The sequence below is a fragment of the Strigops habroptila genome, chromosome 4, assembly GCF_004027225.2.
Source record: "Strigops habroptila isolate Jane chromosome 4, bStrHab1.2.pri, whole genome shotgun sequence".
In the NCBI taxonomy this organism is placed as follows: Eukaryota; Metazoa; Chordata; class Aves; order Psittaciformes; family Psittacidae; genus Strigops; species Strigops habroptila.
In genome coordinates this window covers 84969326-84987554 of record NC_046358.1, presented here as the reverse complement: position 1 = coordinate 84987554, position 18229 = coordinate 84969326, and the positions used below count along the sequence as shown (strand labels likewise).

At 49.8% G+C, this 18229-nt stretch overlaps 1 protein-coding gene across 2 annotated transcripts; it reads left to right on the top strand.

The window, feature by feature from the left end:
* Nucleotides 1–29: 29 nt before the first annotated feature.
* ZNF598 (zinc finger protein 598, E3 ubiquitin ligase) lies at nt 30–16571 on the top strand. Of its 2 annotated transcripts, none has more exons than XM_030485100.1 (12): nt 30–372; nt 3661–3773; nt 4688–4817; nt 6971–7182; nt 7733–7950; nt 8727–8844; nt 9529–9707; nt 10905–10974; nt 11571–12334; nt 13279–13414; nt 14361–14505; nt 14636–16571. In XM_030485100.1, the coding sequence occupies exons 1-12, from the start codon at nt 202–204 to the stop codon at nt 14981–14983; spliced, it is 2604 nt and encodes an 867-aa protein (XP_030340960.1). In that variant the 5' UTR covers nt 30–201; the 3' UTR covers nt 14984–16571. The 2 variants fall into 2 exon arrangements, with proteins under 2 accessions (XP_030340960.1, XP_030340959.1); XM_030485099.1 differs by having other exon boundaries at nt 10902–10974.
* The last annotated feature ends 1658 nt before the right edge of the window (nt 16572–18229 follow it).

The following is an 18229-nucleotide window of genomic DNA, read 5'->3' as shown; positions in this document are numbered from 1 at the left end:
GGTGACGTCAGGAGGAGTGGCGACCTACCGGCCGAGGGGAGCGAGGCGGCGCTCTAGGCGGAGACTCTCTGCTCAGCCAAGGGTGGCGAAGGGAGCGCGTCTCTATGGTGGCGAGCCGGGCGGCGCTCTAGGCGCGCCTCTCGATGGTGCGGGCGGTTGCTAGGCGGTGCGGGGCCTAGGCCGCGGCGGGTCGGCGCCGCCATGGCCGCCTCGGCGGGCCCGGCGGAGGGGCCGTGCGTGCTGTGCTGCGGGGAGCTGGACGTGGTGGCGCTGGGCCGCTGCGAACACCCCATCTGCTACCGCTGCTCCGTGCGGATGCGGGCTCTCTGCGGCGTGCGGTACTGCGCCGTGTGCCGGGAGGAGCTGGCCCAGGTGAGGCGGCCGCGGCCGGGCGCGGTGGGCAGCGGAGCCGGGGCACCGGCAGCTCTAGAACGGACCGAGGGGAGCGTGGAGCGGGGCGGGGGGGGTGTCCGACCCGGAGCGTGCCGCGTTTATCCGCTGCCGGCGCCGCTCCCCGCCCGCTCGGAGGGGTCGGGGTGGGATCGGGGGCAGAACATGAAGGAAACAGCGTTTAAAAGGGTTATTGAGTTGTTTGTTCCGCTCTGCGGAGCTGCCGTTGCGTGATCCCGGGTGGCTGTGTCACCCAGCCCAACCCCCGGCTCCCTGCGAGGCTCTGGGAACAACGCGCGTTGTGTCCGGTCAGGGCTCGCCCCGGTCCCTGCTGGCCTGCGCTGGAAAAGGGCTTTCCCCGCGGTCACCGTGTTCCCGGTGGATTCCTGCGCTCCTCCCGGCCCCGCGCCCGGCGCAGGGGAGTCCCTCCCGTGCGGTGACTGGGTGTGGATGGAGCCGAGGAGTCAGCGCTGAGCAGCGTGAAGGGAAGTTGTTTAAGAGTAAAGCGAATCCTCGTGTGCGAGTTGGGTTTTGTAGAAGTAATGTGGAGAAAACCCTTTTAGGAGGAAAAGAGTTGGTCCCGGCGCTGAGAGAAACACACTGAGGTGGTTTAGGAAAAGGAATAACCCAAATACATCAGGGGAAGTGGGGCTTAACCCCTCCCCAGCTAAGCTGTTTGCTTTGGCTGCTGCTTGTGGTGTTCAGGTGGTTGGAGGGACTGAAGATCCCTTCAGGTCCGTGCTGAAGATCCTCAGGCTTTATGGAGGCCAGAAAGGTCGATGTGGTTTTAAGCTGAGCTTGCTGGCTCTGAGTAGCCTCTGAGTACAGCAAGATACTCATGAAAGTAGTTTTTTCTCTGCTCATCCTCTGAGGAGCTGCTGCTCTGCTTCTCCCGTCTGAGGAAGGAACAAGGTGTGAGGTTGCTCGTCATCCTCAGACCTGCTTGTCTCAGGGTGGTGCAGGGACTAGTAATCTGGAGAGCTTTTCACTTGGGCGATAGTGCTGTGATCCGTGCCTGAACTTTGGTTCGTTGAACCATCTTTCCCCTCCTTTATGAACTGTTCAAAGTGATCCTGTTGTTATAATGGACTGAGAGGTCATTTCTGCTGGCTTTGCTCTTTTCCCCCCATTGTCTCTAAGTGCTGATATAACACTGTTCTCTCTGCTCACCCTCTGCCCCAAGGAAAGAAATAAAAGATACCGGGGTGTATAAATCCCCTCAAAACTGCTATTAAACGAACTGAATGTATCTCTAGGACCTAAAATCAGGTCTTTTAGTTTGCACAGTGTGTGTGGAGTTGGCAGAGGCAGGGAACAACACTACCAAGTCTCAGTGGTGTTGTACAGAGCAGCGTAGCCCGAGTGGGTGAAGTCACAGCAGTGTCCAAAGGAGATGTAAGGATGAAGATGAGCAGAGGCTGTGATGGAGGAGAGAGCAGGATATACCTGTTATGGTAATAGGTGCTTTCAGGGCTGCAGGATTGTTGCAGTGACGTGAGGAAGGATTACGTGTTGACCTGTAAACTGCCGTGCGCTCGGCTCAGGCTGGGAGGAGCTGTCAGGGTGCTGCTTGTGGAGGTGTGTGAGCTTGTTCTTGGAACTGCTGTAGGAAACTCTGTTGGATTCCAGTGGTAAAATCTACTTTTCAGCAATCCATTCCAACTGCAAATGAGATTCGGTTAAAGAGTTGGAGTTACACTTAGTTGTCCTTTATCCAGCAAACTGAAACTTGCCTTCTCGCTATTTGAAGCTGGATGTTTCAGTAAGTTGGGTGCATGTTTTTGACTTGGTTACCTTAAAAGTAGCCCAACTGTAAAGTAAGCTTTTAAAAAAACCCCACAAAACCAGACACAAAAGGCTTATTCCATGGTGTTTCACCCCAACGAGGGCAGAGGAGTGATTTAACAACTAAACTATGCGTATGTTGTACAACTGGATGCTTTTGTTAAGGTCGTAAGTATGTCTAGTCTTACAGTGGTTACTGTAAGGACTGAAAGATGCATCCTGTATCCGTGTCTCAGCCTTTCTGAGCTGCTGCAGGTAATTCCAGCTCTGTCAGCACTGCTGCTGCTATGCCAGCAGTTCCCAAAGTGGGAATGTGCACGGGAGCAGATCAGCAGCTCTGGAGGAAGGGTGAGCTACTGTAACGGCTGCAGCGTGAGACCTGAGCTGTGTGGGGTCTGTGGGAGCAGCTGTGAGCGAGCAGGTCCCCTCTGGAGGGGTATGTTGTTGTCCTGGGATAGAGTTCGTGGAATTCCTAGAGCTGTGTTTGGGCTTAGTCTGGGAACAACGCTGATAACACACAGATGGTTTAGTTGTTGCTTACCCTGATCAAGGACTTTTCGGTCTCTCATATTCTGCCAGTGAGGAGGGGCACAAGAACCAGGGGGGAACAGAGCCAGGACACCTGACATGAACTAGCCAAAGGGATATTCCGTACCACAGCACATCAGGCCCAGTATAGAAACTGGGGGGAGTTGACTGGGGGCGACTGATCGCTGCTTGGGGCATCAGTCAGTGGGTGGAAAGCAGCTGTACTGTGCATCACTTGTCCATCTTGGGTTTGATTCCTCTTTCTTTTTGTTATCTCACTTCTATTCTTCTTTATTTCAATTATTAAACTGTCCTTACCTTGACCCACGGGGTCTTTTCTGATCCTCTCCCCCACCTCACCAGTGCAGGGCAATGGTGCTTAGTTGCCAGCTTGAGTTAAACCATGTCAGTGGTACGGATAATTTGGGAAGTGACGTAGTGTTTTGTTTCTTGCTTTCCTGGTAGTTAAGGGAAGAAGGAGCAGTGGTTTCCCCGTCAGCCCCTGAGTAATGTCACTCCTCACTTACACACTGTAGGTTCCTGTGTGATCTCCTGTCACCAGGCGGGGGGGAGCTCAGTGAGGAGCTCCTGACAGTGCTCGCTGCAGAAGGGCTTGAACTGGTCAAAGATATTTCCTCTCAGCACAACTGTAGTAGCAAAACCTACCATAAAAGTGGTTCAAAATCCAAAGCCCAGCCCAGTCCAATCCACTTTTGTGGAAGCTGGCTCCTTTGCTGGAAGTTGATAAGGAGCAGTCACGGTGGCTTTGCTGACAGCAGCGGGGGGACAGTCCCTGGGGGGTGGTGACTTGGGCTCACCCAAAGCTTTCCAAGTGTCATCCAAGCTCCAGGCTGCAGCGAGTTCCCTGACAGAGAGTTTGTGCTGAGGGGTTTATCCTGCTCCCAAAGGCTGCAGCCCCCCTGTGCTCCCTCTGATCCTGTGCTGCCTGTTCTGCAGGTCGTCTTCGGACGGAAGCTGACGTCCTTCTCTACAATAGCACTTAACCAGCTGCAGCATGAGAAGAACTATGACATTTATTTTACAGATGGAGATGTTTATGCACTGTACAGGTGAGTCCTGGAAGCCTTTCTGTAACCTGTCCCTGCAGCAGCATGTTCTTATCTGCATTACGTGGCAGCAAACGTGTGCTGTATAGAACAGTGTGGGTTTGTTTTGTGGCACTGGAGTGGCTGGTGGTGACACGCAGCACAGGGACAAGAGGCTGGAGAGGCACAGTCAGTGGGAACGCTCAGTTCCATGGGTGACAAAGGGAGCAGCTCCTCAGGGCTGGAGTGTTGGATTCACTGACACGTTGCTCTGTCAAAAAAAATTGCTTTTTGCTACTTTAGCAACAGCAAACTTGCTGAAAGGCTTCTCATGCCTTGCATGGCTGCTGTGGAAATCAGTGGAGCCTGAATTGCTGTTAGAATCATGGAATCCCAGACTGGTTTGGGTTGGAAGGGACCTTAAAGCTCCTCCAGTTCCAACCCCCTGCCAGTGCAAGGGAGTGGGTTCTGCCACTGGGCCCAGTGCTGCGACCTCAGCTCTTGGTGGGAGTCACTGTGGGGTTTTTGTTTGTTCCCCCCCTCCTTTTCTATTACGATTCTTCATCTCTCCCCACTGTATTCTTCAGCTTCTGCCAGTAGAAAGGGTAATTTGAATGTTGCATCTATCAGCTGAATCTTCACTTTAAGCCAGGGCTCGTTGCACGGATGTGGCACAGTGGCAGTGTGCTACTTCCCCTGTGACCACCCAGCTCTTCTCTTACAGCTCAAGCCTGTGTGTAATTTGGTTCTGTTCTCTTCTGTTCCTCATGTGTGACAGAGGATTCCTGGAATGAGCGGGCCGCTAACCTCATCACAGATTGCTGGGGAGCTGTGAAAACACAGCCTCTGCCACGGAGGGAACATGTGGGTTTCGAGACAGGTATTGGGTTGCTGAGAGGGAATTGGATCATTTTTAGGAAATCTTTCTTGTCCCTTAGGAAGCTGCTGCAGCACAAATGCTCTTTGTGTCCAGACGTGAAGCCGTTCAACACCTTTGCAGATCTGGAACAGCACATGAGGAAGCAGCATGAACTCTTCTGTTGCAAACTCTGTGTTAAACACTTAAAGGTGAGTTAGTTCTATGTTTTAACCCATGGAAAGGAGGGCTGCTTCCATGTACAACCTGCAAGAGTCCTTTGGGGTTGGGAAGAAGGGAATGGCTGAACAGCACCCAAAGTTTCCTTTGTCTGCCTGCAGTGAGGCCAGTTGCTTTGGTTTATGTTTCTCTTCTTCCATAACCTGATTAATGAAGAAGGTCTGGAGGTTCTCAATGCGTTGAATGTTAAATTAAACCCAACCATATTCAAAACCTTCTGATGTTGGCTCCTCTCCACAGCATATAAATACCAAACCCCAGTGTTCTGATGGGAAGTTAATCCTGACTCGTAGGCAGACTTCATTGCAACTCTTAACAGTAGAGATTTGATGCCTGTTAATTTATACTTGTCACAACTTTAGGAGCTAAAACTGTAACTGGAGAAAGTATTTGGTGCCAGTTCAGGAAGCAGAATGCACCGTGGAATGATGGATTTATCTCTCAGGTCAAAGCCAATGTGGCATGTACAGTTGGATGCTGTGCAGGATGAGAATCCATCTCGCTGCTTTCATGAAAGATAATTCTATTTCATTGTTTCATTTATTTGTTCAGAGCAAATTTCCTGTATCTTGTTGGCTTGACTGGGACATGAAACTCGCTGTTGATTGCACTTGAGGTCTCTGTGTTTGATGTACACACACGGAACATGGCCAGGGGCTGCTTTAAATGTATTTTCAACCTGCTGAAGATAAAACAGCTACAGGAAAGTTGGGTTGTCAATGGCTGAAAAGACAATGTGTGTTGAGCCTTAAAACTACTCATCCTACCATCACCATCAGCATCCTTCCTTCTTTTTCTTAATCCCACCCAAATTTCCCTGGGAAGGGCTGGTGTTATATCATCAGGTGATGCTTTTTCACAGTCTGAAAGTCAGAATTCCACTAGGGTGGAACCTAGAGTAGGTTTTGTGCTTCTGAATTACACATCAGAGAGAATCGGCAGCTACTGCTAAATGGATTCTGGGCTGGTCACCTCTGTGCCTAATAGCTGTCAGCATTCCTTATTGTGGTAGGAGGGAATTTAATGCATGAATGCATATTTTTAGAACTCATTACACACGGGTTTGTGTGCTGTCTCTGAAACCAATTCAATATCAGCTCAGGGAAGTGCCTTTACCCTGCAGTGCCACGGTTGCTTTATGCCAGAGCTGAGCTGTAGCTTACAGTTAGAAGGGACAGGAACCAGAAACGATCAGGTTGACCAGGGTTATTTTTCAGTGGATTGATTTGCCTCTTTCCTGTGGTTGTGGAGTCACTGGAGTTATTTCAAGGGAAGTGCTCAGGGGAGGGCAAGACCCATCCTTTGGGTTGCAGTGTCCTTAGAGCTCAGGTGCTGGGGTGTTTCCAGAGGCACCTGAAGCAGCCACCACTGTCAGAACACGTTTGTCATTGAGAACTCACCAACAATATTAGAGCTTGTTTTAATTCCAGAGCGTTGCAGAGACTCTTGTTTCACAGATGAAAAGTTCCATAGTTCCCACTGAAAAGAAGCTCTTCAACTTGAGCAAAGCCAAACAAAGCTTTTCCCAGAGCAAGTCACCAGTCCTTGTCCAGGCACGAGATAAAGGAGGTTCTGTTCTCAAGGCTGTCTTGATCTTTCTGGCATCTTCAGAACCCTTCCTACCAAAATAGCTCATGTGTTGGTAGGGACAGAAGGTTGGCTTATAACACAAAGTTTGCTCACTGTATCCTTTGCATGTAACTATCTTGGGGTAGTTGCCATGTGAGGGAAGTAAAAGAGCTCACTTGTGGTTTATGGGCTTTTTTAGTTCAAGTATGCAAAGCACTGCATGCTCATAAAGACATATTTAGGATGTTTTCCCCACCAGAGATTATAATTTAGTTTGCTGCATTATGTTAATACACCAAAAGAAATGTGAAAGGGGAAAAGATGAATCAGATCAGTTGCCAGTGTTCAAACTGAAAAGCAAGTTGGATTGAATCTGGATCTATCACTTGAGTTTTGTTTCCTATTCCCTGAAAACTTTAGGTGTTGGTTGGCAAATTGCATCTTTCGGAAGGAAATCTTCCCCTCCTGCAAGCAAACAGGTTGTGCACAACCCAGCTTGTTCCAGTTAGCTCTCTGTTCCCAAGAAGTAACACATGTTGTATATATATTTCTCCAGATCTTTACGTATGAACGGAAATGGTATTCCCGAAAGGACCTGGCCCGCCATCGGATCCATGGGGATCCTGATGACACCTCCCACCGGGGGCACCCCCTGTGTAAATTCTGTGATGAACGTTACCTGGATAACGACGAGTTACTGAAACACCTCAGGAGAGATCATTATTTCTGTCATTTCTGTGACTCCGATGGTGCTCAGGAATACTACAGGTGCGTGCAAGAGCCGATTCCTCTTCCTGCAGCTTAAATGTTGAGGGGAAATTGCTTGGATCTGCGTTGGATTTGGGGGGAAGCAATGCTCCAAGACATAGTGCTGGAATGTGCAGGTTGGCTGCAGTCTCTTTTGTTCCTCAAACCAACAGCAGAGTAATCACTTTCTGTCTATTCATGTTTTCAAGTTCTCTTTGTTAATATTAAACAGAAAAAGCTGCGTTTTGCAGCATGACAGCAGATAGCTGCAGCTCTCTTAGTGCGTTGACTCTAATGCTCCAGAGTTCAATGCAAACCAGATAGAAGTAAGTTCACTTGCATGAAACACATGCAGCTGGATGCGATGAGTATCGGCCAGTAGGTTCAGTTTAACATCTGGGATCATGCGTTAGGGTCTGTGTTGACTTCACCCAAGTGGTTCTAGTTGAAAGCTTGCCAGGGAATAACGAAAGAACCAACCACCATGGCTTGTCCTCATCTCGTAAGAGGGGCCATGGAGCATCAGTAGAGTGCATTGGGAAGGTTGCAGCTCGGCCTCTTCTCTTCCCAGCGATTACGAATACCTCCGGGAGCACTTCCGCGAGAAGCACTTCCTCTGCGAGGAGGGCCGGTGCAGCACGGAGCAGTTCACCCACGCCTTCCGCACCGAGATAGACTACAAAGCTCACAAAACAGCCTGTCACAGCAAGAACAGGGCCGAGGCCAGGCAGAACCGGCAGATAGACCTGCAGTTCAACTACACTCCTCGGCACCAGAGGAGGAACGAGGGTGAGTGGGGATGAGGTGGATGGGAACATGTTTGTTCTTGCTGCTTTGAGGGGTTTTCGAGAACATCTGGTGGAGGTTTCTGTACAAAGAGGGTGGGCAAGTGCTGGAACAGCGCCCTGAGAGGTTGCAGAGTTGGTCCTTGAAGATGAGCTTGACAGGGCCCTTGGCAACCTCATGTAGTGTCAGAGCGGGCCTTGCTTCGAGCAAGGGGAGGGAGCAGATGACACCCAGAGGTCTCTTCCTACCTGAATCGTTGCAATTTTTTTCCCCTTTGTGTGGATTTAATGAAGATACATAATTTTAGGAAAATTGCTGACTTCCTGCTTGAATTTGTAATTATATGAGTGACTTATGTTACATTTAACACAAACTAGTGATGAACGTAGAGCATGAGGCCAGAGCAGCGTATCCGCTTAGGAGTGCAGAGACCAAGAGGTACATAACTTCTGTTCTGTGTGGAACTGTAACTACTCTGTTCTGTGTGGAACTGTATGTAGAGAGGGAGCTGCATAAACCCACACTTACTCTAAACTCACCTCACAGGTTACAATGCATGAATCCATATAATGCAAAATGTATTCTAATGCAGCAATCCTAAAGGTTATACAGACTACTTACTCATCAGAAAGAAATCAGGATAGACTTGTTTGTACTGGTGTCATTCTGCTTTTTTCAGGTAGGGTGTAATGCCCTGATTAATAACTGAGTTAATGCCCAGATTAATAACTTTTACGCCCAGAGAAATAACTGAGTGATCAACCATCCCTCCTGTTCAGGTGTTGTAAGTGGAGAGGACTATGAAGAGGTTGACAGGTACAACAGGCAAGGGAGGTCAGCCAGGTTGGGTGGCCGAGGAAGTCAGCAGAACAGAAGAGGCAGCTGGAGGTACAAGAGGTGAGTAGCACCGTGTTGTATCGTTGCTTAGTGTGTTTTACTTACCCATTAACAGTGTTTGGGTGCACCAGTAGGAAGGGAGTGAGCACAAAATTCAAAGGCCTCCCTATCGAATCCTTAGCTGAGAGTAGAACTAGCTTTCAGTCTAAGCCTGAGTGCTGACTACGTGCTTGCTCCCAAGTGGATTTACTTTGTGCTTTATACAAAATGCACATCCAGTCTTCTTTTCCTGGTTGGAGACTCAGCTGGCCCATTACTAGTGATTTCACTGGGGGAAAAAGTCCATCTCTAAACATTTGTATGTTGGTGTCACATGTGGATCGGTGCATGTGTTGAGAGTTCCTGACAAACCATGTTTCAAAGAGTTACTGTGGCCTACAAGTATGATTTCATGTGTTTGAAAATGAATGGGAGAGGTGGGTGTCCCCATGTACTGTCTCTCCCAGTTCACCCCTGTTTCTTCTGGCCTGGATTGTTATTAGCACACATAGAAGCTTGTAAATCCAGGGGGTGAGCGCTGCCTGTCTCACCCATCGGTGCCAGGGTTATTGGAGTGAGTGGGATTGTTTGAGCCTTCTCTGAAGGTGACAGCAAAAGAGCAGGGACAGTCATTGGAGAGGTGAGAGCTGGAGTGAGCTTGATAATCCTTACTGTCTGACCGAGCAAACCTGCCCTGTCCTGCAGGGAGGAGGAGGACAGAGACGTTGCAGCCGCAGTCAGGGCCTCTGTGGCAGCTAAACGGCAAGAAGAGAAGAAACGGGTGGAAGACAAGGAGGACAGCAGCAGCAGAGGTAGAAAGGAGGACGTGAGGGATTCTGAGCTCAGCTCCAAACGTGTGCCAAAGTCTTCAAACGATGCTACAGGTTAGTGTGGAACATGTTGTGCAGCGGGACGGGTCTGGAGATCAGCCTGGTGAAAGCAGGAGGTGCCGTGCAGGGTTCTCTAAAGCTGGTAGATGTGGATAGAGCAATGCAGAGCTTTAATCCAACAGCATGGAATTGTGGTGGAATGTGTCCAAGTGGGCTGGGATTCCTGCAGCAGGTTATACTTGAAGTGGAGCTGGGTAGATGCAATTAATGTCCAACAGTATGTGTGATGTTCCATCCAAATCGATATAATAAGAACTGCCATTTCCTACTCTAGCACATAAGAACTGATTTACTGTGGTGATTGAGCTGAGTTTCTGCTTTTTTGAGAACAAGTTATTCCCAGTAAGAGTTTATAACTGGTGAAAGCAAACCTTTAACTGAACCCATGTCCAGTTTGAGGCAGTGGTGTTTTGATAATCAGTGTTGCTCCAAATCCATTTGCCACTGGTTTATTGTTCCTACACCAGGATTTCACTTAAAGATGATATGCTTTCGTTATGGGCTGAGAGCTGCTGAGAGCTCTGTGGTTAATGGGTGCAGCTCAGCTGGGGATGAGAGGCAAGGTTATCACTGCTAGCTGCACATCCAGCCTCTGCCGTCTGCATGTTATCAATCTGCAGGCCACAGCACAGGATTTGGATTTTAAGGCAAATCTAAATGGGAATGAGTTATGTTTCGATATAAAATGACTGCCCAGGAGCTAATTGCTGAGCAGCTTGGGCATCTGTGCAGCAGAGGTGTGATGGGCTGCTCCAAGGAGCAGCTTTCCAAACAAAGGAGCATTGGCATCCATCAGATGGAGCACCGAGGCTCTGATGAACATCCTGACCCTGTGCAGGCAGCTGAGTGCTCACCGCTGGCAGAGCTGAGGGGCAGGCTGCTGGGGCAATGGCATCCAGGTCTGTAGAAGGTTCCCTCACAAAGTGCTTGGTTGATGTTTGCTCATGTTAAGTAGCATGAAAGCTGCAGCCAGGGCAGGGTGACACAATGGTGAACGCAGTTAATTGAAGGAAGTGGCGATGCACAGATTGAAATGGTTCCTTTGGAATGTCACAGTTAATGACATCACCAGCTGCTGAAAATAGGAGTTGTTAATGCTGCTGTCATGTTCATTGATAGCCTCCACTCTGAAGTGAATGGATTGGAGTTGAAAATGTCTCTTTGCTCTTTTTGTCCATGTTCCAAAAGAAGCAGCTGCTAATGGTGCTTTAAGCCAGGATGACTTTCCAGCCATCGGATCAGCAGCAGGACCTCTACAAGGGTAAGTGTGGGCAGCCAGGAGAAAGCAGGTTTAGAAACTTCCTGGTGGTGTGCACTTCTGGAGAGAGGAATTTTACACATCACTTAAACCACAAATGCTTCCCCCCTGCCCTGGTCCCCTTCTGCCTCGAGCTGTGGGTGCTGGTCACCCACATGAATGCCACCAGTTGTTGTTTCCGTTCATGGCTTGATCTTTTGGTGGTGCAATTTCAGGGATGTTCTCAATGATGTTCTCCATTCCAGCCATTGTAACTCTGTAGCTTATCTTGAAGGACTTAAAATTCATCCTCTTCTGAAAGGGGTGATGATTAGAAGTGTCTGTGCAGGATGTGGCAGCTTAAACATGCCTCTGTGCCCAGCTGTGGTCAAGGTGAGATGTGCTGTGATGGTCCTGGTGACACAGCAGGAGGACACCCATTCCAGACCCTGTTCATACATAAGCCTGAGCACATTTGCATCCTGTAACGTTGGGTCAGTTGTGCCCCCCTAAGTGATAGTTTGAGGAGGGGTGCAGAGGTCTGGAGCTTGCTCTACCTGTCAAAGTGGTGCTGTCTCTGCAGCACTGGTGTAACAGGACATGCTTTTCCTCTCTTCCAGCTCTTCCCAGCCAGCAGTGGTTAAGCTTAAAGAGGAAGATTTCCCAAGCTTGTCATCCTCTGCAGCACCCACCATCTCTTCTGGGATGTCTTTGACCTATACCACGACTGCAAAGAAAACAGCTTTCCAAGAGGAGGATTTTCCAGCTCTGGTGTCCAAAATGAGGCCTAACAATAAAACAGTAACTAACATTACGTCTGCGTGGAACAATGGTTCTAGTAAGAATGTGGTCAAAGCCATTAGTAACCCCTGTGTAAATCAGATAGCCAAAAAACCCTCCTCCTTGAATAGCACTAAAGGAAGTAAGAAGAGCAATAAGCTCTCTCAGTCAGACGATGAAGACAGCGGTAGTGGCCTGACAACCCAGGAGATCAGAAACACACCAACCATGTTTGATGTGTCGTCCTTGCTGGCAGCTTCTACCTCACAAACCTTTACGAAAGTGAGCAAGAAGAAGAAGGTGGGGGTTGAGAAGCAGAGGCCATCGTCCCCACGCCTGTCACAGGACACAGCCTTCCCCAGGGCACCCGCTGAAAAGCTGCCAGAAGCAGAGCAGACCTCAAATGCATCCTCTGCTCTTCACAACCCTGACAGGCCCACAACCGTCATGAATGGTCACTCAGAGAAACCATCAGTGGTCTGTAGCACACCCAAAGAGCCCCCTGGCCTTAAAAAGCCCACAGTGACTAACAAATGCCCTTTACCTCAGGAAGACTTCCCAGCTCTTGGGAGCTCAGGATCAGCTAGAATGCCCCCGCCACCAGGTAAGTGCTGCAGGGCACGGCCAGCTTTGCTTGGAGGTAGCTGAGAGAAGTGTGGGATGTGGATGAGATACCAACTGCTCCTCCTGGCTCTGTGTGAGGAGCAGTTCTGCCACCACATCTAGGTTAGGCTTTGAAGTTAAAAAGGCAGCCTGGGGGACAGAGAGGGGCTTGAATGTCCTCTGTGAATCATGGTTGAAGCAGTGGCAATGGTGGGAGACTGTGCTCCATGCAGCTGCAGGTGTGTGTTCTGTGGGGGTGCTCACACATGAGCAGCCTTTACCTGTCACTGCTTCCTGAGTCACGACAGACACACATCTCTGCTGCTCTGCTTCACCAGCGAGGCTGGAAGCCCCTGCAGGCAAAGGGCATCTCTGCCTGTGGCCGGTGCCTGCTGGCACTTGTCACTTGGCTTCCTCGGTCACCTTCCTTCTGTGCTTGCAGAGATGTAATGCCCTTGCTTTTAGCAGTGCCATAATCGTGTAAAAGTGGAGTGACACAACATCAAACGTGACTTACAAGGGTTGTAACGAAAGCAGCACATCAGGAGATGGTGCGTAGCTGTTTTGGCTGTGCTGCTCTGCAGGTACTGCTACAACACACAGTGCCTCGTGCTGTGGTGACTTCTGGAGTCACTTTAATAATGCAAAAGTGTGTTTTTCATTGTGTCTGAGTGTTGTTTTTCTTATTATTTTCTATTGAAAATGTCGATGAATAATTAAAGCACTTTCTCTGTAGAGTAACAGCCTCTGTGAGGTGCTCCTTGACCTGACTGTTAAGGCAGCAGATTTCCACCTCTACTTTTCAGGTTTCTTCCAATATAGGTGCCTGCAGTGCTTAGTGCTTCTGCAGAGTACACCAGCCCACTGGTGTTGATTGTAGATGGTGGTATGAGGGGGCCTCAGATACATGCTCTAACTTCTTGCCCTTTCTCTGCTCTCATGTAGGCTTTAACACTGTGGTGCTATTAAAGAATCCTCCTCCGCCTCCGGGACTGTCGGTGCCTGTTAGTAAACCCCCTCCAGGTTTTGCTGTTATTCCATCCACCAATATCTCTGAACCTGTCACTACATCTTTGAAAGAGTAAGTAGAAGCCCTCTGGGGTAGAGTTACTTTACACATTACGTCTCTGTTCCGTTATGTGGGCTTCAAACAACGCATGAAACACTTTGAGGGGGTTATTCAAAGCAGGTCCTGACACGGGCCAACACTTCGTGATTCCCTTTGGGAGTCCTGTGGCTGCTGTGGGCTGGATTCAGGAGAGCTGTGGAAAAGGAAGCACGGGCCTTGTGTGGAGGCAGATCTGAGGAACTGAAAACCTGCACAATGGGGCAGCTCAGACTTGAGTCTCTTCTAGATTTATTTGTCTTCAGCTTTGGGGTGTTTCTGAACCTTTGCACTGGTTGTGTGTGAATCCCAGAAGTGAGGTGCTGCAGCACATTCTCCTTAGTGACCCCTAAAAGCCTTCATTGCTCTGAGCTTCCCAGGAGCTGGTCTCTGCTGGGATAGAGAGATGAGCTTATGGGAAAAGGGAAGGGGAACATCTGTGTGAGTTTAATACAGGCACCTGCATTGATCTGTTTGGTTTTATTCGTGCTGCAGTCTTTGTTGCTCACATCTCTTTAGTGATCCTCACTTACAAAGCAGCTACTCAAGGCTGTGTTAAACTTGCATTTTAAATACTCTCTCCAGGTAGAGCTGGAAGCTGATACAGTATTCCCACAGGATGCATTTCATTGTCCTGTTAGGGCAGCTGCGTGCTGCCAATAGCAATTGCACGTGTAGTTGTGTGGAGAAGGGGGATGCATCCCATGGAAGAGAACAACCGTATAACAGATATCTTGTGTATGTGCTTGGAGCAACCTGCTCTAGTGGAAGGTGTCCCTGCCCGTGGCAGGGCTTGGAACTGGAGGAGCTTTAAGGTCCCTTCAACCCAAACCAGTCTGGGATCCCATGAACCTACATTATGTTTATATGTTTGTATGGCATGAAGCAATGTCAGAGTCACTTCTGGTCTTTCCAACTCCAGGCCAAAATCCTGTCACGGGTCATACCTGATACCTGAAAACTTCCAGCAAAGGAACATTCAGCTCATACAATCCATCAAAGAGTTTCTGCAAAGCGATGAGTCCAAGTTCAATAAGTTTAAAACTCATTCTGGGCAGTTCAGGCAGGTGAGTGAGCAGGAGCCTCCGGGTTCTGGGACCTTCCTCTGTGCGAGGAAGTGAATCCCGCTGGGATTCTTATATATCCATGCCTTTTGTTTCCTGTCCTCTCATTAATGCAGTTCTCTTTCCACCCAAGGGTCTGATTTCTGCAGCACAATACTACAAAAGTTGCCGGGAGCTGCTTGGGGAGAACTTCAGGAAGATCTTTAAGGAGCTGCTGGTGTTGCTGCCGGACACGGCGAAGCAGCAGGAGCTGCTCTCTGCTCACAACGACTTCCGAATCAAAGAGAAACAAAGCTCCACCAAACCCAAAAAGAACAAAAAGAACGTTTGGCAAACGGACTCCAACTCCGAGCTCGACTGCTCCATCTGCCCGACGTGTAAGCAAGTGCTGACTCAGCAGGACGTTGGCACCCATAAAGCTTTGCATATGGAGGATGAGGAGTTCCCGTCCTTACAAGCCATCAGCAGGATCATCAGTTAGCTTTTCCCGGTGACCAATAAAGCAGGCTCTGTCTGTGGAGGTGTGCTCCTTGGGATGAGGTTTGGCAGTGTAGTGCGGCCGAGAGCCGGTGCTGGATTAGTCACACGCAGGGAACCACCGCTGGAGAGCCCTCGGTGTGCTCCACAAATGCAAAGGGATCACTGGACTGCGCCGGAGCTGGTGAACAGCCAAAGTCTGAGCTTCCAAAATGCCTGAGTAGAATTAGGCTCCAACCGCCGGGTGGGCAGGAAGGGGCCACCTTCCTCCTGTAACATGCAATAGCTGGGAAAATACTCTCTGATCTGAAGACTGGCAGGGGACACGATAGGGGAATGAGCATCTGGTTTGGGGGGGTTCTTTCTTTTTGGGGGGGCTGGGAGAAGATGGTGAATTACTGAAATGAACAGACACAAAAGTGGCTTCCTTTATAATATCCTTTTCTTTCTGTGCTGTTTGTGTGACCACAAGGATCACGGCAGGCAGGGGCACCAAGGGGCAGAACAGATGCTTCTCGCTGGTGAGAAGTCCACAACAGCCACGTGAACAACAGGAGCAAAACATTCCTGGCTGAAACCAGGATCCATTCTGCTGCTCAAAGAAGGGGACTGATCCGAGCGCTGAGCTGAAGGGGAAGATCAGGAGTTGCCTCTGCCCTTTTACCTACCCTGTTCTTTACAGAATCTTCTTTTGTAGCACTGCATGTAGAGTATTGTTGAGGCTTTACCTCCTGTAAAGCACTTCACCGTGATTTTATTTAATGACTGCCATGTTCCTCCTTTCTTGGCTGTATTAATGGTGGGAGCTCCAGACAACAGCGTGTTGGGCCATTAAATGCTGCTGATCGCTCACTGTGTTCATCTGCAGTGCCTTCAAGTGCATTTCTCTGCTTCCAGTGCTCTGTGCTACCCGAGGATCACTTGTCCAGCCTCTCCCTGCCTTGGTGCCACCGCTCGGGAGCAGCTTTGCTTTCATTGCTCAGCATCCCTAAATCCTGAAGTTCCTCCTCCAGCAGCAGCGGGTGGCAGGAGCCCTCCCTCCGTGGCTGTACCTCAGTGTCTGCCTCTCTCCCATCCCTCCAGACCAGGTTTAGTTCTTTCTAACACGTAGGAATAAAGCTGAGATTAATTTATGTAATTTTTAGTGACAAAACACTGCTTTTCTTAAGCATCATTTCTATGACATTGAGCTTGGAGCGTTCCAAGAGCTGCAGGAGGTTTTCCTTGCCTTATCCTTGGGTTTTTTTTGCTTGCTGCAAAGTGCTTTTGGTTTCTTTTCTGGGTAATTTAAGACTGTTTTGGATACCTGGACGTGCTGTGTTCAGCACAGGGGCCCCGAAACAGGCTGGGGAGGGTTCTTTGGCTGCATGAAACGCATGAGTGTGTGACAAGAGCTCTGCTCCCCATCGCTTCCTTCGCGTTGGGAAGTTCAGGGGAGCTTCTCTCACATCTTCCCTTGATTTCCAGTTCATTTCTCTATCAGCAGACACTATTCCCCCCTGGCTGTACCTTTCCTAGAGGATCAAGCTGCACTTCCCTTGTTCCTTGTGCTCACCTGATGAAATAAAAGATGACCACAGGTTTTTTCCAGGCCGCTTCTATTGGGTTTTTAAGTCTTTATTGAAAATAAGTTGCAGCGGGTACAGGGACACTGGAAATCCATCATCACAGCTTGTTCTCTCAAAAGATAGTTTTATATATATATATAATATATACAAAAGTTGTAAACATTTGTAACTTAGTTCCATACACAGCCCACTTGCTACTACAGCACACGTAAGGTTAGTGACAACTGCACCTCCTGGAAGCGGTCTGCTCAGCCAGAGGGATCTGCAAACCCCGTTTGGTATCGGTTTGATGGGAAAACTCGGGAGGAAGGGGAGGTTTAAATGCCTCTTGCAGCTACGTACCAGCAGCTGAACTTGGGGTTCAGGTCGATGCAGCGAGGGCTGACCCTGAGCCTCGCTGCGGGTGGGAGAGGCTGTTGTGCCACACACAGGTTCCAATGTCTAGAGGAGCATGAGGAAGGAGCAGGAGCAGCCCTGGCTGCTTTCCTGGCACACTTTGGGAAAGCAAAGGCTGGAAGGAAGCCTACAACTACCTCCAGGAGCTTTTCCTGAGGGAAGTATTGATCCCACCACAGTCAGGATGTGATTTCCTAAGGATCGGACCACTACTGCTCTTGGCTTAGCGTTGTTTAAGTGACCTTGCAGCCGCTGGGGGATGGCTGCAGAGGGAGGAGGCTGAGAATCCTCCCATAAGGAATTGCTGGTCAACAGAAACGGAAGGGAAACGCTGGAATCATCACTGAGCTGATGGGAAACTCCTCCTGCAAAGGGTGCAGGCGGTGAAAGCCCAGTGGCCTGTAGGCACGACAGCAAGGAGGGTCTGCTCAAACCGTGTGGTACAGAACCATCTCGCGCAGGAGTTCACGAAGTTCTCAGCCAAGCAAAGCTTCCACCTCAGTAGGAATAGCTTAAAATGTCAGGAAAAAAATCCAATTCTTTCAAATCTCTTAATATGCTTAAAATAAACACACAAAGCCCGTGCTGTGGTTAACTTTGGGGCTGAGGAGTGTGTGTTGTCACACCAGAGCCTCCCAGCACGAGGCCATTTGGCAGATCTACCTGCAGGGAAGGTCCAGCCTGGTTTGAACTCTATTCCTGATGCCCGAGCTCAGCACCAGCACCGGGCAGCAGCTCAGTACCTGGCCTAAGAGCAGCACAGCCCTGTCTCAGCAAGCTGCAGAGCTCCAGGAGAACCAAGGGGCTGTGGGACAGCACAGCCCTGGTGTGCCTTTAGGCTGTGGTCTGGATGGTGCCAAGGCAGCCAGCACCGCTGTGCCAATGCGAGTGTGCAGAGCTGGGAGAAAGGGGAGAAGGAATTACAGAGACTGATGTTACACACACTTGCACCCCAAATATTACACTGCAGTTACCACAGCGATGGCTCCGGCTCTGACTCTGTGTTTGGTCACAGGCTGTACCTGTGCACACTGGTCTGCCTGACAGGTCACAACACGCCGATGGGTGACAGCAACACCCAGCACTGCAGACGTGGGTGCTGCGGGAACTCATGGAGAGCCTGGAAGGAGGATTCCGTGCAAGGGGGGTGTTGTGGTACCACGTTGGTGACGGCCTGTCCCGTCCTGCCTGGCTCAGAGCCTCAACGGGCTGAACCCATCGCTGCTGCCTGGGAAATACACACCAGCTGTGGGCTGCCTGCCTGTTCCTGCTGCCTGCAGAGCAGC